The sequence below is a fragment of the Lacerta agilis genome, chromosome Z, assembly GCF_009819535.1.
Source record: "Lacerta agilis isolate rLacAgi1 chromosome Z, rLacAgi1.pri, whole genome shotgun sequence".
NCBI classification, from domain to species: Eukaryota; Metazoa; Chordata; class Lepidosauria; order Squamata; family Lacertidae; genus Lacerta; species Lacerta agilis.
The window spans coordinates 9,415,416-9,437,247 of record NC_046331.1 but is presented as its reverse complement, the minus strand read 5'-3'; the positions used below and the strand labels follow the sequence as shown (position 1 = coordinate 9,437,247).

Sequence of the window (21,832 nt, the reverse complement as noted above, 5' to 3'; positions counted from 1 at the left end):
CGCAGAGGGAGGAGCAAGCTGTATTCCCCCCCCCAAGCTTCTTTAAACTGCTCCGTTGAGGTACAGGAAGCCACATGCTCCTCAGTGGAACAGTTTACAGAAGGCCCCAACTCTGGCTCATGCGAGCCAGAGGTGGAGCGGGGGCTCCATTAAACTTTCCCCATCCACCCCCCAAGCTAAGCGAGCCCTAGTGCTTTTTGTGTGAGCTGGAGAGGCACTGGGCCTTACTCAGCTGGGGGGCGGGAGCCTTCCCACACACCCTGCTGAGCGGCACAAAGAAGGCCTGATGTCCCTCCAGCTGATGTGCAAACAAGAGGAACTTTGGAGATTGCTTAGCTGGGGATGGGAGCCTTCCAACCCCCTGGCTGAGCAGGGCAGTTTCACCCTGGTGCCTCACGGGTTTGGGGCCAATGCAGCTTCCGTGTTTCTCCTAAAATAAGACACCGTCTTATATTTTTTTTTGCTCAACAAAACACAGTATGGCTTATTTTCAGGGGATGTCTTATTTTAACCACGTTGCATCGGTACGCTGCATAGCCACGCCTCCCCAGGCTGTTTTAATGGGAGGTACCACGTCACTATGGCTTATTTTCGGGGTATGACTTATTTTGGGGGAACGGCTTATATTTCGCAAATGCATAGAAATCCTGCTATGGCTTATTTTATGGCTATGTCTTATTTTAGGAGAAACAGGGTTGTTGTTACAACATTGCTGTGTATTGCCAGATCGCAGCGTTTGGCTGGTGATAAAATCGTGATGTTGAAAACCTGACGTCGCCCGGCCCTAATCATGATTTAGTTGGATAGACCCTGTTTTGGAAAACATTTGATCTTGCTTGTATTTGTGTGTGTGGAATGTGTATCACATTTAGAAGCAGTGGGCAATTTTTTTGCTGAAAAGCATAAAATGTATTGGAAGGTTAGAAGTTAATGGTAAAAACACATAACGAGGAAGTTGACTTCTTGTACAACACAATGCTGATGGCATGTAGACAAATACTATTGGGGGGGGGAAGCGTGTGTTGTTGAAGATCTTTTTCTGGTAAAATCTGCAGGTAAATAATCAAAACGTAAACTTTCAAATGCATTTTCCAGGCACAAATGTGTTTATTTTCCTGGCCTGTACTTATTAGAGTGATAATTATTTCTGCTGATATTTACAGGCCTGTTTTTACTATTTTTGTAGCCCGCCCCTTCAATCTCATTTCAGTTCTGCTATCATGCTTAGCAGATTTGTGCCACGTGAACAAATGCTTTCCAGGCTCTTTGACCACCAGACATCTGTTTATCACATGGGGGAGACACGAGTCTTGACAGGTGTGAACTGGCACCATTATTCACAGCAAATACAAGTTGGAAACTTGTGTTGAGAAGCGTGGGTGGAGATGAAGTGATTTTCCCGCTGTTCTCAGCACATGTGGGCTTTTGGATTCCTACAGGACATTCTATCACATGCCTATAGAATTCTTTGGAGGCAGACTTCTAGTGCTTTGGCTGGCTCCCTGTCTTGGGCTGCACAACCTCCACAGTACAGAGCTGATGTTGGAGAAACTTGCATAACAGAGTTGTTTGAAGCTCTGTGGTTGCTAATAGTGGCTTAGGGTAGATAATCTGGTTAACTCATTTCCAGGATGCTATATACACAGTTGGTTAATTCTGAATGCAAAAGCTATATAGATTTGTAGTAACCTGAGCTAATAATTGTGGAGGCAAGCTGTAGAATGTATTTGGAACATCAAGGGATAATGTGAAATTATCATTTTTCCCTTGGCAAAAATAATGTTTCTTTTCCCCTTTTGGATTATATTTGTGCGTGTGCATAGCTCTGAAGTATGCATATATAGCCAATTTAAAGTAAAAGCATTCAGATACATCTGAAATGTTTTGTTTGTGCTACATAAGACCCACTGTCTCCAGAGCTCTATGTTAAGCACTATACAGAGCCAACCTTTTGGATGATCCTGACCAGCTCTCCTAATCTGAGAAATGAACGTAACAGAAATGGTCTGGGCACTATGGTATTAGTTGTTTTCAACTTCCTCAGCTGGTAGCAGAATAGTTGAGGTTCCAGAAATGGATTTGTGGGAGATAGCTATAGATTAGGGTGGCCAAAGTGTGGCTCATGAATTCTGTGGGGCTTTTAGGCGTTTAAAAGAAATTCCTAGTGTATGCATAGCACATATGCTTTGGGCAATTGCCCTTTCCTTACCTAAACCATCCATTGATGACTGAGGAACAAGAGCTGATGTTAGCCCACATCCCAAAAATGAGTTTGTAGTGTTTGAGCAATAAGATGACAATATAATGGTCATTATATTATGTTGATAGCATTTAAGCACATTTTCATGGTCATACTGTTTTATTCCCATCCACACTGAAAATTCAGTGGTATTTTGTAGGAATCTTAAATTGATAGATGCAAAAATCATTGTCCTATATTTCTCAATATATTTTTTACCTTGCGAGAATCTGGCAGAATCATAAAGGAGGACTGTTACCTTGAGGTAGTGATGGGTAGAAGCATTTCCAGGACACTGAGGTTGAATAAAGACATTCATTGCACTGACATTACTGTAATAAAACCTCCAAGTCAAATAAAGCTTACGTGGCATTTCAGAGGATTTTCTCTTCAGTTAAGAATATATATAGAAGGTGCTTTTGAAATGTTATTCCAGAAGTGCTAACATTTGCTCATGCTCTCTAATTATACAAAAATGGGTTTTTATTGTGGTACCAGTCACAGTGCTACCCTCTCCTTTGCAGTGAGTACTGTGAGGTGCAATAGAACAATGATCTGGATTAAAAATGGTCACAACTTTATTGATTACAGGTGTAGGTGGAACTTTGGCTCAGGTATTGGGTGTATATCCATTTCAGCCTCCTACCATAGGGTTGAAACTGCTTCATGGCAATGTTTGAAACTAGCCAGCTGCCAGGTGCATTTTGCAACTGGCTTTCAACCACTTGCGATCAAGTAAAGAGGCCTGGGCGCCAGGATGGTACCTGAAATCTCCACCATCTGGGGATCATTGGATCTGGACTGTTTTCACACCCCAATACCCCATCCTATCAGTTATATTTTATGTGCACAATCGGAATGGATTTCTGGAACCAAAATGCTTTTATTGTGCAGCCTGAGCAGGAACAGTCACCATTAAGAAAAAGAGGTCAGAATAGGCCAATATATATGTGAACTGTCCTTGGATCAAGTGACTTTTCTTCTTTAAGTTCTCAAAGTTCTTCATTGAGCTCAAGATTATCATCTTAACTAGCTAACCCAGAAATAGTACGTCAGGTTAAGAACTTTGCTTCATGATGAGAACAGAAATCGTGCTCTGGCGGCACAGTGGCAGCAGGAGGCCCCATTAGCTAAAGTGGTACCTCAGGTTAAGAACAGTTTCAGGTTAAGAATAGACCTCCAGAACGAATTAAGTTCTTAACCAGAGGTACCACTGTATATTCAAGTTTCTAACACTGCTTCAGGGTTGTGCCAAGGAATATTGCCTCCCCCAAGCTGCCGATCTACCGAGGTAGCCATCCTAAGGCTGCCACTGGTATCTCTATGGCCTGTCCGCACCACACTTGGCTTCTGAACAGGGACTTCCACCAAAATCCCTCTAACAGAGTACCCTGATTCAGTGGCAGAGTGTATGCTACCACCACCCAGCACAGGGGGCAGGGTGTGCACTCATGCCAACCTGTGTGACTGGGGTCAGACTCTCCAATCCCAGCCTTTGGAGAGTGGTGGTGGTGGGGATGCACTCATGTGCCAGAGCCCAGCAGAGTAGAGGTGTGCTGCCTCCACTGCTGCCTCTCCTCTCTGCCACTTCTGCCCCTGGGCTAGGCCTGACCCAGGAGTGGATCTGCAGCCGGCTGGCAGCGTTGGGCCGTTGAATAGTGAAAGGCCTGGCCCAGGCATGGCTTCCCTCCCTGTGGCTCTGGCCTCAATGAAGAAGCCTCATTATGTGCCCAGGGCCATTTTCCCCCAGGCCCCCCATGCTACGCCACTACCCTGATTAAGCCTCTGGTTCAGGTCAGGGTGATGCACCACTTCACCCAAATGTTTGAACACAAGAAACATTGATATTGCAAAAGTGCTAACATTTGCTGATGCTCTCTAGTTATACAGAAATGGGATTTCATTAAAATACCTTCCATTAAACAAGCAGCTGTAATAAGTTTATCCAGTGAAAATCAATTATAGTGAGCTTTACATATACTCCCCTTGCTTAATTGGGCATCCTTTTAATCTATCCAATTCACAGCAAATCTCATTAGACGCATAGAATGTTTTGCCTTTGTTGCACATTACCCTCGTGGAGCTGACAAGTCAAACATTATAATGTCCATAGTGATACTGGAAAGTAGTTAAGATGTAGGAAAGCCACAGAGGTGTTTGACTATACAAAGCACAAAATCCAGGATAATTTCATCTGTATAGGGAGCCAAATTATTTCCTTAGAAAATACAATTTCAGTTCTGTTTAGTGACAAGGTGTCACTTGGTCATAATATGTTTTTCTTAAATAAAATGGTAGATTGCAAAACAGGATTTGCATTGCAATCAAGGTTTCTAATAATTTTAGAAAAACAGATGGGTCTGTATAAAGAATGGGAAAATCACTTTTAATTTTTAATATGCTTAGAAAAACCAACACATTTCTCACAGAAGATTAGCTGTCACCCTAAAGAGGGTACCACTGTTATTTTCTATCCCAGAAGTTGTGGGAGCTCATGGCACCCTGTCCCTTGGCCTGGAGAGTGGGACATGGTCAGAGGCACCAACTTGGGCCCCAGATTGTGGGTGCCCAGTGGCTTGCAGGCAACGTGACACCATTCCATCACATCCCACTGGTGCGCACTGCTCAACCTCCGCTGGCTCTCCGGAGTCATGGAGTTGACTTGGTCAGGGTCTCCCGTCTCTGCTTCTGTTGGGGGCCACTGTAGCTGCGTATGTGCTTCTGGAAGTGTGGCCCTGCTTCCAGGTTGGGTCTGTGTAGGGCACCTAGAGTGGAAATTTGTGAGTGCCAAGGCACCCATGTCCCCCCCCCCATGGCACCTATGGATGTGGTTGAGACTTTTCTTCACTGATCATTTCCATCCTAGATTGCAGCAAAGAAGAGGTCAGGGTGTGCCTATGTGCCTGCCCACCTTGAAACATACAAGAACATAAGAATAGACTGCTGGTGCAGACCAGTGGCCCACCTAGTTCAGCATCCTGTTCTCACAGTGACCCACAGTTACTGTAGAAAACCAGTAACAAAACATTAGCACAAGAGCACTCTCCCCTTCCGTGGTTCCCAGCAACTGTTATTCAGAAGCATTGCTACCTCCAACTGGAGGTAGAGCATATCCATTGATAGCCCTCTCCTCCATGAATTTGTCTAATTCTCTTTTAAAGCCATCCAAGTTGGTGGCCATCGTTGCCTCCTGGGGGAGCGAGTTCCATTGACTATGTGCTACAGAAAGAAGTACCGGTACTTTCTTTTATCTGTCCTAAATCTTCCAACATTCAACTTCATTGGATGTCAATGAGATACAGTTTCTTCCTTTGTTGAAGTCTCACTATGGAGCAAAGTCTGTGGTCTCATCAGTGACTTTTTTTTAACTGGCCTTTTTAACTGGCCTTGGTGATTCCTCATTCTTTGTATTTTGTCTGTGCTATTACATCTCACTTTAGCATTGGACTCATTAACTTTTAGGGCCTAGAGTATGGCCTGAATGCACATAAGACCACCACACTGGTCTGGATCCTGCTAGTGCCTGGATTGGTGCCTGTATGCTGCCTTGGTTTCCAAGGCAGAAGAAAGGCAGGATTTAAAAATAAGATGATGAATTAAAGGGGACATACCTGTTCTGAGTACAAGGAAAATCAAAGGATCCAGTGACTAGATTTTAGTAGAAGCTATAATAGCTTTCCAGTTCTGTCCATTTGGAATTTTAAAATCCTGTTTCTTCGCTGGTGTGTTTTTTTCATGGAAAGCTTTATTTAATGCTGTGAAAGGTTTTTTAAAGATGATATTATGTTATATTTTCTAGGAACTAGCAAGTTGTGGATGGAATAAGAAGGAAAAACACATACTTGCCCCCAATGTTGTTGCCTTTACAAGGAGGTTTAATCAGGTAAAGATTCTAATTAGAGTTAATACATAATCGTTGTCTCTCAGGTTAATGCAGGTTGGATTTGTAACTGTACAATTTGATACCTGCTATATCTGGATTTTTAACAACTGTGTTTGATGGATTAGCTAATTATGAAGTAATCAAACGTTCATCTTGTTTCCTATCTTGTTAATAGAAACATATACCGTATTTTTCGCTCCATAGGGCGCACCGGACCATAGGGCGCACCTCGTTTTTAGAGGAGGAAACAAGAAAAAAAAATATTTTTCTGGTTTTTCTCCCCTAAAAGCCCTGTTTTTTGAGGATCAGCTAAAAGGTTTGCAGCTTTTTTGCAAAGGGGAAAGCCCTGTTTTTTTTAGGATCAGCTAAAAGTTTTACAGCTTTTTTTTGCAAAGGGGGAAAAGCAAAGCTCCTTTTGCAAAGGGGGAAAAGCAAAGAGGAAAAGCCCCATTTTTATGGGGTTCAACTCACATTTCTGCAGCTTCTAAAGGAAAGGGAGCCTTTTCTGCAGTTTCCAGACAGATAATCTAATCAGCCATTCACATGTTGCTGGGGAAACAAACAACCTCCCTCTGCAGCACATTCAACAATGGAGGCCTGGGCAAGAGGGCGGGGCTGAAAGGGAGCTGGGGACTCTTATCTCTCTCCTGATCTCTTTCTGATCAGCTGATCAGTGGGTCCTTTCAACACACCCTTTTCTCTTTGTAAAATAAAAAGCATGATACTCTTTTGGCCCCTGGGCAATTCAGCTGCACGGACCACCATTCGCCCCATAAGACGCACAGATATTTCCCCCTTACTTTTCAGGAGGAAAAAAGTGTGTCTTATGGAGCGAAAAATACAGTAGCTGCCTGGGATATCAGGAAGTTACCCATTCTAGATGGGGTTGCACTTCTTCTAAAGGAACAGGGACGTGGAATAGGGGTAATCCTTGATCCATGAGTGAAGGCTCATGTGGCCATGGTAGCTAGGACTGCTTTCTTCCAGTGTTGGTTAGTGTCCCAGCTACAGCTGCTCTTGACAGGGAAAACTTAGCAACAGTCGTCCAAGCATTGCTAACCTTGAGATTGGATTATAGGGCTGTCCTACTATTTTTGTGTGGAAGCTGTCTTCTGGCCCGGATTGCCTTCTAGTAACACATAACACCAGTGCTGAAGGCACTGCACTTGTTGTCAATATGCTCCCAGCCCAAATTTAAGGCTTGCCTTTTGGCGTACAGAGCTTTCAACAGTTTGGGACCAGGGTATCTGAGTGGTTGCCTTACCGTACAACTGCCTGTTCACAATGGTCATCTACAGAGGCTTTCCTTGTGGTGCTGAATGTTCCAGAGGTTTCTTCCATAACAACTCATACCAGGTCCTTCAGCACAGCAGCACCTGCCCTATGGAATGCAGTGCCCATTGAAGATTAGACAGTCTCCAGACTGTACACATTTCATCAGATACAAAAAGCTTTTTATGTTGACAAGATCTTCCAGAAATATTAGTTTACTCATGGGCAGTATTTTATCATTATTTTTAGAATGATTTTTTTCTGTTTTCACCTGTTTGGATTTTACGTTGCATGCCAAAGCCCACTTAGCAGCTTCCAAAGCGTCTTGGCCCAGGCACACGTGCACTCTGTCATGCCCAGTTGTAAGCAGGATGGCCCTCTCTTTGCACACACCCTGCCCCATTTCAGTTGATGTGAACAGAGGGCAACTCTGCTTTGTCCAATTGCATGAGAGAGCTTCCTGCCTGGAGGTATCTTGTGCACCTGAACCCAGTGCTTAGCAGGATTCCACACACACACACACCCCATCAGAGGATGCAACGGAAGGAAATCCTGCTTAGTCTGGGTGTTCCTGCCTTTGTAGGTGGGTTTCCAAGAAAGTTGCTAAAAGGGGAGGGGGATTACTTTTAGCAGCAATATTTTTGATGTGTGCTAGTGGACCCCCCCCAGTTTAAGTGACTTACTAGTCAAGTTGCATCTGCTTCCCCACTCAGAGGTCTAAGTGGAATCTGTACATGCATAAGCCCCACTGAGTTCAACTAAACTTAATTCTACTTTTCTGGGAGTAAGCCTCACTAAATTCAGTAGGGCTTGCTTGTGAGTATTTGCTTGTACTGTTTACCAAACAAAAAACAAACAAACAAACAAAAACACCTCCCCATCCTTCTCACATAGTACCCAACCTCTCATTTCAGCATAAGTCAGCCAGGTAATTCTTCTCCCCTCCATCCACCCCCACAGAAAGCCCCCCCCCCAAGCCCTCATCCCACCAAGCTCTCCCTTTTTATCCAAGGGAGGGAGAGAGGGCAAGCAAGCAAAGAGATAGTCTCCTTTAAACAAACAAACAAACCCTTTTTAATATGGAGGAAGCTATTTAGGGGGAACCAACAACATAAACACCACCAGAAAATAAAAACAAAAACTCTTCCCCCTCTTTTTTTCACTGGTGGGGGGGTGAGTGGGAGGAAAGAAATAAATGCTTTCCAGTTCTTTTTTACATTCATTCATTCATTCATTCTTTACTTTGCTGCTGGATCTTTGATTGTCTAGCTGTGGGAGGTTCCTCCTGGATTGTTAGCATGCTCTGCATAATTAGCTGAGCTCTAAGCTCTTAAGTGGAAAGATGGGACACGGGTGGCACTATGGGTTAAACCACAGAGCTTAGGGCTTGCTGATCAGAAGGTCGGCGGTTCGAATCCCTGCAACGGGGTGAGCTCCCGTTGCTCGGTCCCAGCTCCAGCCAACCTAGCAGTTTGAAAGCACGTCAAAGTGCAAGTAGATAAATATGTACCACTCCGGCAGGAAGGTAAATGGCGTTTCCGTGCGCTGCTCTGGTTTGCCAGAAGTGGCTTTGTCATGCTGGCAACATGACCTGGAAGCTGTCTGCGGACAAACTGGACTCAACGGTCAGGGGTCCTTTTACCTTTACCTTTACCCCCTAGGAAGCTGTTAAGTCTCCACCTTTTGTTCACTGGTATATTGCCTTGTTAAAACACTTATCATGATGTTATTTCAATACTGGTATTCATCAATATGGCGATTTATAGCACAGCCCTATCATACACATGGATGTTAACTGGAGTGGAAAATAAATGATTTTATCAGTAAAGAACAATGAAGTTAATAGGCTCTATAGAATACCAAGAAAACTTACATCACCCTTCTGTAATCCAAAACTGAACTCATTTCAGGAAAGAAGTACATTCAGACAACTGTGCTTGGGTGACAATAATGTTCATACCTTACTGTGCAATCACTATGATGCATTCAGGTGGTTATTAATAACTCAATAGGCATGACTTCTTAGAGTGGTTCTACAGGGTTGTATATGATAGAGAATTACAGTGCCTTATTCTAAACAGCAATACCTTTTCATATCAACAAAGGTTCTGGTACTTACGTAGCTTGTATGAAATAGCTTGCACTGGGGTTAGCTGCATCTGCCTCCTGTTGATGTTTCAGCACATTCTTTCTCTAAAACAGAGAATGTCTATCTCTCTGTCCTTTTGACATAGGAATATGTTTATTTGTAGACATAGTGGTTTGCACTATTACATGCTTCTTAAGTGGTACCAAATTTGTTTTAATTCAATGAAGCCTGCTTTATTCATTAAATTAAAGTCAATATATTTATTTTTATAGGTCAGTTTTTGGGTCGTACGAGAAATTTTAACAGCACAGACATTAAAAATAAGGGCAGAAATATTGAGCCATTTTGTGAAAATAGCAAAGGTAAGCTTTTTGCTTTTAAATAAAAGTCTCTCTAAATATTTTTGCCACTTCATAGCCATCTTCTGTTTCTCTTGTACTGTTTAAAAAGAAAATTTTAGCCAGCAGAAAAAATTGTTGTTAGTTATTACATCTATCCATATAGTATATATGAACAGATAATACCTACTGTGTTGGCTAATTCTAATATGAATTCAGTCAATTAATTGTTCTGATCCATAGAGCTTTAGGCTAAGTGACATTTTACCAAACACAAAATTCCAGGGTAAATTTACTCAGTACCTTAATGGAAGTGCTTATGAGCATTTCAAGTTCTCAAAAATATTGAGTAAACTACTTACTTTGTTTTGAGGTATCTTGGAATTACATACAAGGTAAAAGAAAATTCAGAATCTAGCTTTTTGACCAGTAAATTGCAGTTGAGAAACATGTGTGATAGAGACTCATGTGATTCTGCCCACTCATTAGCTGTTCAGTTTTTAGGAGTGATTTGTGTTTACAGTTGAACATTTTATTAAATTAAAGAGGCACTGTAAGAAAGTGGCAAAGAAGAAAATCTAATTAATATAAGTAAACAAGAGTTTGGATGAGAGTCTGCTGCATAACCAGCACCATGAAAAGCAATATATCACTGCAAGCTGAGCCAACTCTCTGTATCCATCTGTCAAATCCGACTGTTCCCTCATATTTTACTTACCTCCTCTCCCCCTCCTGTTTCATCGTTGGCTTTGTAATCATTCTAATAATCCCATCTCAATTTTACTCTTGTTTTTGGAGACATATCTCAAACCAGCACCTGCCTTCTAGCTCAGACTTAGACTCATCACATGTTCCTCCCACCTGTGGAGGTTGTTAATCAAGTAATGTATGTAATACATCAAGTAACATTTCCAGATAAAGAAACAGCTTCAGAATCAAAATCCAGATAAAAAATAATCCAGATATGCTTTGGTAAAGGGAACAGTCCCTTTTGAGCAGTATTCTTTGCCTATACTGTACAATGAACAACTGAGGATTACAAAGACAGAGTATAAATTTCCCATACTCTCCTGCAGGAGGTAAAATGAATGACATATTTGGCTAAGCCAGTGATATTCATCAACTTCCACTTTAAAAGGGCAAAAATCCATTTGAGAAGACAGCGAACAAATCAGTCAATCCTAGCGCTTGTGCATGCTACCTCGGCATCTAGACAACAAAATCTAGCACTTTCCCCTTCGCGTCCTGCCCAAGTAATGATTACCCTTTTATATTTTGTAAGTAACCTGAAATGTTTTAAGGAATTCCCCAATTCCTAGCCAAAGTAACATTTAATGTTAGTTTTAATTAACCCACATTAGCACAGGGAATGGCAACTTCATCTTTTTTAAAAGACCTACTTGCACTCTTGGAACTTGGAACAGATTGATTGGTCTGTGTCACAAGGACCAATGCCTTGCATGCCCATCTTTCCCCAGGTCCAAGCTGTTCCTCTTTTAAAGAGCCAGACTGAAATCACCTGGGAGATTTGCCAGCTATAGGATAATTGATAATTTATTGTTCCCATTTATATTATTTCATGAAAATATATGTTTGAGTTAGTATCATTTAAGAAGACTTAGAAATATGTTATTTTGAATTCCAGGTGCTCTGCTTTTATTTATCAGTTGCACTAATATGCCTCTGATGTTTATCAGTTGTACTAATACAGGTATGACTACCAAATGTGCTTAAATACTGTTGCATATGCTACTTGGATAGTGATATTTTTATTTGTTAGGGGTGTGCTAAATCTCTGAAGAGAAATTGATCAGATCCAAATGCTAGCAGGCTAAAAGTAAAGTCTGAATACCCATTTGGAGTGATGCCAAGAAATTACTATCATTTGTATGACTTCTCCTTTTGTTTTTGTTTTTAAAAACATTTTTAAATGAGTGATAACCCTAAGAATGCAAAACTAAGAGGTTGGTAAAAGCCTCTGCTTGATCCCCAGACTCCTTATATTTAAGAAGTAAGATTCCCCACCACAGCCCAACCATGTAAGGAAGCTCTGAATCTTTGGGGATATGATAACCTTTAGTAGCAGTGGAGGGGAAGGGCCTCCTGCGTTAGAGAATAAGTTTGTCGTAAGCCAGTCCAGAAGTAACTTTGATCTATTGAGTTAAGACCCCACCCCCCATCCATGTCTCACCAGCTAAATCAGAGTATTTGCTCTTTTGTTTTCACACACCCAAATCAAAACCCCTTTTAAGTACATGGGGCAAATACTTTCACGAAGGAGACCAGCCATTTTGTAAAGCAACAAACAAACGCAAGATCCATTCCATATATAGTGAATATTGCTTATTACTCAGTTTTGTTTATCTAACACATTGCCCACTTTGAAGGGAGGAGGCGAACCTATTGGCTTCATGTTTATATTTCTGAATTGTATAGTAAATTATTATTCTCTGTATAGCAAAAAAAGTTCCTAATGAGTGTTGTGCGTGCTGAATTTTGTAATTTGCTTATTACTTACTTGTAGTATAAGCATTAAAAGTGAACGCTAAGTAATAGCGCAATCTATTTCCTTTGCATCTGGTCTTTACATTTTGTAGTTTCATGTCACAATGCATTCAATTCTTTTGTATGTTCTGTATTTTACAATATTAAGAGTGAGGTCTTGGAACATATTTTATTTTGTTGAATGAGCTAGGACATTCCAACCCCATATGGAAAACTGATGGATTTTTGGCCTGTTTTTCCTCCCTCCTCAGAAACTTCTAGAACTGAACAACCTTCATTCCCTCATGTCTGTGGTATCAGCTCTGCAAAGCGCACCTATTTTCAGACTGACAAAAACATGGGCAGTAAGTTGTTGTGGACTTTATTTTGTATACCCCCTTCTCTCAATCTCCGAGGTACTGTATGCATAAAATTGACAACATGTTAAATTCAAAAAAATATGGTACTGTTCTGTAATGCAGACCATTTGAATGGCCTAAAAAACAACTCATTAAAGCTTAGCTTCCTGATTTATTTCTGTATTAGTATGTTTGCTATGCATTATTTCATGGAGCTTGGAAGGGAGAAGAGGTGAAGTTTTGATAATCATGACTGGAGGTTGGTCAGCCACCAGAGAGTGATAGAAGCTGATGGATTATCAAAAGATTTGGGAAATTTTCCAGAAAGCATGTCTGGTGCTCTTTTCAAGACCCTAGCCTTGCAAGATGGACAGGGCCATCAACACAATCACTTATAAATACCCTGGACTTCCATGTGGCAGCCAGGTGGCTCCTTGATTTTCTCAGGAGCTCCAGGCAATGAAGTACATTGTTCAGATGCACATTAATTGGTCATTGCCTGTAATAAGTAAATAAGAGAAGCCGGTACAGTGGTTGTTCTAAATGTATATTGGAATAAGACCATGTGACTTTCTTCCTCTTCAAGATCTCACTTTTGCATTATACTCAGTCCTGCCTGGGCTGTTCAGTTACAAACCTCAGCAAAAACTGGAGCAATTTCAGTTACAGTGGTACCTCTGGGGACACGATCCATTCTGGGGTGCTGTTTGCACCCCGAAAAGTCCGCAACCAGAGTGGTGCTTTTGTGCATGTGCAAAGTGCTGATAGAGCACTTTTGCGCATACGCGAAGTGCGCAGAATGGTTCTGCACACGCAGCAAATCCCAGAAGTAAACACTTCTAGGTTTGCCATGTTCTTAACATGAAAAAACGCAACCTGAAGCGGCTGTAACCCGAGGTATGACTGTATTTTCTTCCTTATGATTGTTTACATTTTGTACCAATTGTCTAAAATAAAACTAGGAACCTTAGTACTCTTAGACATAGAGATGCCTCCCCCCACACTTATGTTTTAGGAAATGAGTCTATTTCCATTGGAAAACTCGTGTTTTTATTATCCACCACAAAAATAATATTTGCCTTTATATGTCTAATGTTTGATTTAGCCCAATTTCATAGTTTAATGATCAGTGTTGTTTTGTGGATTTTGTATGCGTGTATGGATCTATATCCACAAAGCAGGAAATGACACTTGGGTTGCTATGTATGTATCTGTAGGTTTTTTTTGGATTCTAAGCTATTTGCGCTGGATATCATACTAACAATTTTCATGTTTATATAGTAGTCAGTCTTCTTTCAAATATATTTGGATACATTTCTTCTTTGTATTAAAGGCAGAGTTGGAGGTGGCTGTAACAGTTCCAAGTGATTACCAAAATGAATAGAGCCAATGACCTTTTGGATGAAAACACTGTTAGTTTTGGGCTGAAGTGCAAAATTCAGAAGCCTGTGGTGGTGGTGGAGAGAATCTGCTTGAATGAGTGTTTTAAAACGTGTAGCCTGAAAAGAACAACTGTACTTTCAAACAAAGCAAACTTATTTCTAAAAGGATTGTCATTGTGGGACAAAGTTGTGAACTGATGCCCTGTGCTTTGTATGTAATGAATAATATATTACCGTACAACCTGAATCATTCTAGATCTGAAACAAAATATAGCACAGATGGGACCCCTGGAAAAGTGTTGTTTCACATTTTTGCTTTTTAAAACCAGCTTTTTAGGATCACTTTAAAATGTTTACTGTACAATGCTGTTTTAAATCAACTGCAGTTTAAGACCAGTGGAATTTACTTGCAGGCAAATGTGTATAGGATTTGAGGTTAAAATTATTGTTGATGAATTGTTTACAATTTTTTCTATTCCTCCAGTTTAGTCATATCCATAATTTGAGAGTAATTTGGGAAATCTAAATTTTCTTCTCACCCCAAGAAATGCTGTTTAAATAAGTGCATTATCCACTCTAGGATGGTCATACTCTTGATTGATAAGCTCCCTCTACTTGTAGAAGAAATGAAGGCATCATTTCAGAGAGTCAATAAATGCTTGTATTGGGTAGGTGTACATTGCTCTGTTCCAAAATTATGTGATAATAAGTCTCTATTCTGCTGGTTCTAGAGGACACTCTTGGACACTGGTCATGTGCAAATAACCTCTAATCATGTGATAAGCTTTAGGCAGTCCAGCATACAGTGGTACCTCAGTTTACAAACTTAATCCGTTCCGGAAGTCTGTCCTTAAACCGAAACTGTTCTTAAACCGAGGCATGCTTTCCCTAATGAGGCTTCCCACTGCTGGTGCCCTTCCACCATTCGGTTTCCGTTCTTAGACCAAGGTAATGTTCGCAAACCAGGACACTGCTTCCTGTTTTGTGGAGTTCATAAACCGAATAGTTCGTAAACAGGGTTGTTCTTAAACCGAAGTACCACTGTACTGGCTTGCTCTGTCATAAAGAGATATGAGAGCTTAGAAAGGGAAAAGAATGTTATATGTAAATTATCACCTTTTAAAGGGATGCAGCCCAACCTGGAGACTTTTCTTGATGGAGCTTCTGTGCACAAGAGCATTTTATATATGTGGCCACTCCCATGTGTACACTGAACACTGAAATAACTAGAGCTGCTGCATGACACGAGCAAATCCTGTAAGGGTGTAGAATGGAGTGTTAATTGTTGCAACAGACCAATTTATAAATTGTGACTTTACATCCTTATTGTGGGTATGTCAATGTTGCAGGTAGGCACAGTCATTCAGAGTTTGTGGTTCAGTGCAGTAGTTTGATATTAAGAAAAGCATATGGTGGTTTACAAACCTTTCTTTAATTATAGTTTCACAATATTTAACAGACCAAGGGATGAGTGGATCTTCCTGTTCTTTAAACTCACAAAAAGTCTGAATACATCCTTGTTCCTCTTTGCTATTAGCCAGAAAAGAGGTGTGTTAAGAGAGAATTGGGAGCAATTCTGATTTCACTAATGTTTTATACACATTTTATGTCTCTAAGTATTTTCTCAGAACAGGAAAAAATATACTAGATATATACTAGAGGAAGGTTTCAGTTCATAGCAGTCAACACATTGATATTATGGCATTAGGTTTTACGGTTCTGAGAATTATTTTCAAAAATGAATATAAAGTAAGCAGGGAAAGCTTTTCTTGAAACTAATTCAGTAGCAGTTTGCACATATTAGTGCTTGTAAGATGCTTCATGGAGGGATTTCCTCAAAAAAGGTATAAATTGTAAAATAAAAAATGAAATAAAAATGGCAATTTGTAGACATTGAGGGCAGTGTGGGAGTCCATGATCAAGATTTTCCCATACTTTCCTTTAGCAGTGCTGGGTAGTAGCTGTACAACTAGAGCCCACACAGAATAGTGTAGAGAAGCAGAAATGGCAGCTCCATCATGAACTTTCCTGATTTTTGGAGACCCGCTCTCTTGTCATTTTTATTGTGTTGCTGGTGAGTTGGAAACAGTGGTGATCAGAAAACAGTGGTGGTCAGCCTTCACATGAGGCTAATGTTAATGCAGAGTTTAAAAAGAAAACTTAGGTCTTTTTGCAGCTAGTTGCTAATGAGAGAGTAGAGCTTTGTGTAGTTTATGCTGCTGAGTCAACAAAGTTTTGGCACCACACTTAATTGGGTGAGTGGCATCTGGCAGTTTTGAGAAGTTGGGAATCAACCTCTGGTATAGATGGGCCCTTTGTACAGGCACTTTAAGATGGCTGTTCTCTTCCCTTTGGACAGATTAATTCATACTGAGGTTTAGCAGCTGTCCAGTCTTTGTCATCTTAAGTAACCCCTTGTGACAATATATGTGTTTCCTATCAGTCACAAAGGCAAATACCCTAGTCATGCAGATCTGCCATTGCACAATTCTCTTCAGTCTACAGTGGCAATATTTACAGCTGATGTTACAGTGAAATCAAGTGCTTGCTCAATATTTCAGCAAGCAAAGTAAATACATTCCTTAAATGAATAATTTCAGTACAAACCTATGTTGTGTAACTTTTTTTAAAGGAAGGAAGGAAGGAACCAGAAGGGAAGGCAATATACATGCAATTATATTCAGGGCTTTCCTGTTTTCTAAATGATTTTTTTTAAAAAAATAATAATTATTATTATTTATTGGAAACATTTTGTGCATTTTAATTTTAAATATCAGAAAGCGAGCAGACTGCATAAAGTGCTACACCGGTCACCGGTGCATCTGCCTGTTTCCCAACTATCTGTTAATTTCTTTTTTCTCCAGATGGTGAATGTGTCCAGCCAGTCCCTGACAGGAAGGAGATGGGAGGGCTCTAGGACTCTGCCAGAACCTAGCTCCTCTTTCCAAAAGCCTGGTGCCCCATTTAGCTGGCTTTGGGAAGGCAGCATGAGGGCTGCGGCAGGGCCGTAATGAGGGGGTGGTGAGGAAGGTCCCCGCCAGGGATGCAGACAAGGGGGGGTGCAAAGTGCAAAAGTGGCGCTTGGCCGCAGCCTGTGGAAGGAGGGTCCCACCATTGAGTGCATCCCCTTCGCGGGGGCCATTGGGTTTAAGGATGAGGCCATCGGTGCCCCAAGGCAGCTGCTATCAAACAACGCACGCCCAGCCCGCCCCATTCACAGCCCCACGGCTGGCCAGGTGCCCCCCACCCGCTTCCCACGGTGAGGCATCATCGGGTCCTGCCCTTACCAGACTCTGGGGCTTTGGGCAGGGGCAGGCCAGCTCCCTCGGTTGAGGAGGGAGGGGATGCAGTGGCAGCGGCAGCTTGCCAAAGCCTCCAGGTGACAAGGAAGGTCCCGGCCGGAAGGTCGTTCACCCCCTCAGGGCTTCTCTGGAGCACCCAAAGACTGGAGAGTTATGGAATGGGAGGTAAAGGTACGCATGACTGGCAAACTTTTAAACGATGAACATGATGGTGCCAGTAGATCCAGCTTCCCCTGTCAATAATAGGAAGAGAGTGGCAGGTGGGAGATCATGTGGTGGGGGGAGCCACCTCTTTCTTACTGCGGGTAATTGCGCTCCCATGTTGTGCATCACATCTGACAGAAACCAATGGTAGGGGAGTAACTAGGAGGTTGGCGAGGTGGGCCCATGCCAAGAGCCCAGGTGTAGGGGACTGCAAAAATTGCGAAGAGCAAGCCCCAAGGGTGCAAGAGATGGGGGTGCCATACACCTTGCCAAGGGTGCAAGAGAGCCTAGGAATTATTATTATTATTATTATTATTATTATTATTATTATTATTATTATTAAATAAATGTATGCCCTGCTCATCTGGCTAAGTTTCTCCAGCCACTCTGGGCGGCTCACAACAGAATATTAAAAGCACAATAAAATATCAAATATTTAAAACTTCCCTAAACAGGGCTGCCTTCAGATGTCTTCTAAAAGTCAGATAGTTGTTTATTTCCTTGACATCTGATGGGAGGGCATTCCACAGGTCAAGGGGGCCATGACCTTGGGTGGACAATTTTTATGGGGGCATGAACCAAGGGCCACATCGGCAAGCCAGACCCCCCCCCCGGGCAGGTGGACAGGCAGCTCAGCATGACCCCACTTTGCTCCAGTGGGGGTGGAGTCACTCTAGTAGCAGCGGTGTTGGCTCGGCTAGCACCCGCCCACCCAATATTAAAATAGCACTGAGAATATTTCTCACTATGACAGTAAGTGTAGCATCTTGTGAATGTAGTTTCACTAAACTGAAACTCGTAAAAAAACTACTTAAGATCAAGTATGAGTGAAACCAGACTAACAAATCTAGCAATCTTGTCTATCGAGTATGAACTAGCATCAAAAATAGTCTTTGATGAAGTTATTACTGAGTTTTCTTCGATTAAAGCGAGAAAATTAAAGTTCTAATCACAGGAGGAGATTGCTATTTAAAGCCAGAGTTGGGCTAACTTGACTCTTAAAAAGAAATTGAAATAACAACTCTTGTGAATAAGAACTTGTAACTTGTGACTTGTGAATAATAATAATAATTTTCTTACTTTATATAAACCTTAAAAGTCTAGTAGTTTTGTTCTCTTTGACATCTGGTGGGAGGGCGCTCCACAGGGCGGGTGCCACTACCGAGAAGGCCCTCTGCCTGGTTCCCTGTAACTTGGCTTCTTGCAGCGAGGGAACCGCCAGAAGGCCCTCAGCACTGGAACTCAGTGTCCAGGCAGAATGATGGGGGTGGAGACGCTCCTTCAGGTATACTGGACCGAGGCCGTTTAGGGCTTTAAAGGTCAGCACCAACACTTTGAATTGTGCTCGGAAACGTACTGGGAGCCAATGTAGGTCTTTGAGACTCCTTCGGGTAGTGATAAAGCGGGATATCAAATCCAAAACTCTTCTCTTCTTCTTTCAAGACCGGTGTTATGTGGTCTTGGCGGCTGCTCCCAGTCACCAGTCTAGCTGCTGCATTCTGGATTAGTTGTAGTTTCCAGGTCACCTTCAAAGGTAGCCCCACATAGAGCGCATTGCAGTAATCCAAGCGAGAGATAACTAGGGTCTCGGCCTGCGTACCAGATGGAGCTGGTAGACAGCTACCCTGGGCACAGAATGTAAAGCAATTCCCCTCCCTGCTAGGGTATCATTCACAGCTACCTGAACATCACCGCGGAGTGATCCTTCCATGAATATCCTTCCAACCATTGGATCACTCCCAGTCCACTCTGTAGCAAATGTTAGGTTACTTTGCTTTCTCTTCTCCTGTAGCTGACCTATAACTGATAAAGAAGAAATAACTATTTATGTGTGCTTGAGAATTAGGAGGCACTGGAAATGTAGCTACTCTTATGAGAAGAGGAATTCTAAAGTGTAGTTCATGAAGTGACAGATGGTGTTTGGTCAAGTCAAACACCACTAATCAAATACCATAGATACCATAGATGTTCACATTTAAATAAGTAAATCAAGGCTGTACACTTCTCAGAAATGCTCCAGATTTCTATGAAAGGGGACTGATACATTTTGTTAAGAGATGGCTAGTACAGTAGCTTGTTCATTAGGCATAGGAAACACATGAATAGTCTGTAGTGTGGTGTCTGTATGGAAAGGAAGGCAACCCAGATTAACGAGAGGAGATTTATGTTTGTATATTAAAGAGTTCAGCTTACTGCATTATATCCTCACAATAATCATGAGATAGTTACTGGTCTAACTAAGGTGGTTGAATGAACTTCATAGGTGGGAATGGATTTGAATGCAGCCTCCCCAGTCCATATCCACTGCACCAAGAGAAATTAACACTGAGAAAAGATGGGTGATTATCATTTTGTTGCTGAATCATGTAGAGGGGAAGGTACAACTGATGTTTCATGTTTGGATTAGATCTAGTCATGAACTGGTTTTGCTGCAGCTCCAAAAGCACAAATCAAATTGCAGAGTCTACAGCCACAAAGAATTAACTGATATTATCAGAATTACATTTAGATTCATAGCAAGCTGAGTTCTAAGCCCGGTGGTGTTAGTCACTGTCTCAACCTCCATTATTTAAAATGAAAATATTACGTTTCAACTTACATGGTAGATATGGATAAATGAGCTATGGGCTGCAAAATTGTCTGTTTGCTAAGGATCGAGAGCTAGAGCTCTAGTGCTAATGTAAGAAACACATGTGTCCAGCTATAGCACTGAGAGCTGCTCCTTGGTAAAAGCCATTATATGGTACTGGTATGCTGCTCAGATTTCTGCATTATGGGGCAGATGTAGCTGTGGGTGGGGTGGGGTGAAGCAAGGAGGTGAGCAATCTTGTAGTGCAGAATCTTGAAAGCTTCCTGCCCTAAAAATCAGGATATGAAAATAAAACATAACTCCACTTAATCCTAAGGGTAGAAAGGCAAGAGACAGAGATGGACTGCCTCATGGGATGGTTGTTTGTTTATTTGTTTTGCTAATTCTGAAACATAGTTCTTACTGTGCCCTTGGGGGCAATAAAGTTTAGCATGTGGAAAAGAAACCAGAACAGGAATATATCATACCTACCATCATGCTCACCTTGTGCCTTGGACCCCAGGAGCTTGGAGGAAAAGGATGAAGCTGCCTATAATTATTTGGTATTGCACCACCAGATCCTGTGAAAGTAATCTGCATTGTTTGGTTTTCTTGCTGTCACTATAAGTGACGCCCTTACAAGTGACGCCCTGTTTCATATTGTCAAATATCTTGATATAGTTTCCTACTGGCCATCCACTAAGCAGGAGAAATTTTTGCAGAACCTTGCCAGTCATAGCATGTGCAGCTTCCACATCTCCAACCCTCCAAATATCTGGATAGTATGGGGCACCAGGCAGTGCTGCCTTCTAGTTGATAGGTAAAGGAGACCCAGGACTCTTAAGTTGCTCTCTTGACAGGGAGGTCACTCCTGATACTGCTCACATGCCTAAACACGTGAACTATATAGAAAACTGGGCTTAAGAACCAACATTTCTGAATTATTCAAGCCATGAATTTGACAAAGTGTTGGGAGGAAAAGCCAAACCAGTTTGATAGCAGTTTTTGGAAGGAGTTTACAGCACGGCAAAGGCTTGTCCCAGTTAACAGTTGATCATCGGAAACATTCCATTCTTATGACATGTTATTTTTTTGAGAGGATATATGCGTCCAAGTATAATAAGATGGAGCCCTTTTCTTTAACATCTGGAGTCTAGTGAATAATGGTATTAATTATAAAGAATAAAGAGTTAATAGCAAATTCTGCAAACAGAGGTTTTAACATTTTTCCATAGAGTTTGTTTATTGTATTTTGGCTCGTAGAAGTGAATACTTGTGGAAAATGTGCATAGTGACATAAGCAGTAAATTAGAATATTACACTGCTCGGATTTTAGGTACTAGAAATCTGCCATCAAACCTTGGCAGTCATTTCAAATCCATGCAGAGTTTTGTTCCTCCTCCCTGATCCCCTCGCTGTCTTAGTTCTTTTGCCTCCACTGCTGCATTTCCTCTATCAGTCCAGGTTTTTTTTTTTTTTTTTGCAAATGCTTTTTCCTTGAACAGTTAGAAATCTTATGGACATTTTTCTTGGTTATCCCCTCTACTATAACGTTACGTCTAGAAACCCAGTGCACCTGATAAAATATATTAAACACTCGCCAACTCAATACAAATTGAGCATGTATTAGCTAACATGGATGAATCCTTACCAGAAGGGCTTCATCTTTCTTTGTGGCTGTGTGCATCCAGTAGAAATATATATTTAAAAT

General features: G+C 41.6%; 1 protein-coding gene across 8 annotated transcripts in view; it reads left to right on the top strand.

Annotated features, from left to right (window-relative positions):
• Nucleotides 1-21,832, top strand: part of RALGPS1 (Ral GEF with PH domain and SH3 binding motif 1) — a 208,677-nt gene that overhangs the window by 53,943 nt on the left and 132,902 nt on the right. For all 8 annotated transcript variants that reach the window (XR_004425850.1, XM_033138378.1, XM_033138381.1 and 5 more), the window contains exons 6-8: nt 6,039-6,122; nt 9,756-9,845; nt 12,578-12,670. Coding sequence is in view for 7 of the 8 variants with exons in the window: in XM_033138378.1 (XP_032994269.1) it covers nt 6,039-6,122; nt 9,756-9,845; nt 12,578-12,670 (267 nt within the window). In the remaining variant the exon portion in view is untranslated. The remainder of the gene's footprint in view (nt 1-6,038; nt 6,123-9,755; nt 9,846-12,577; nt 12,671-21,832) is intronic.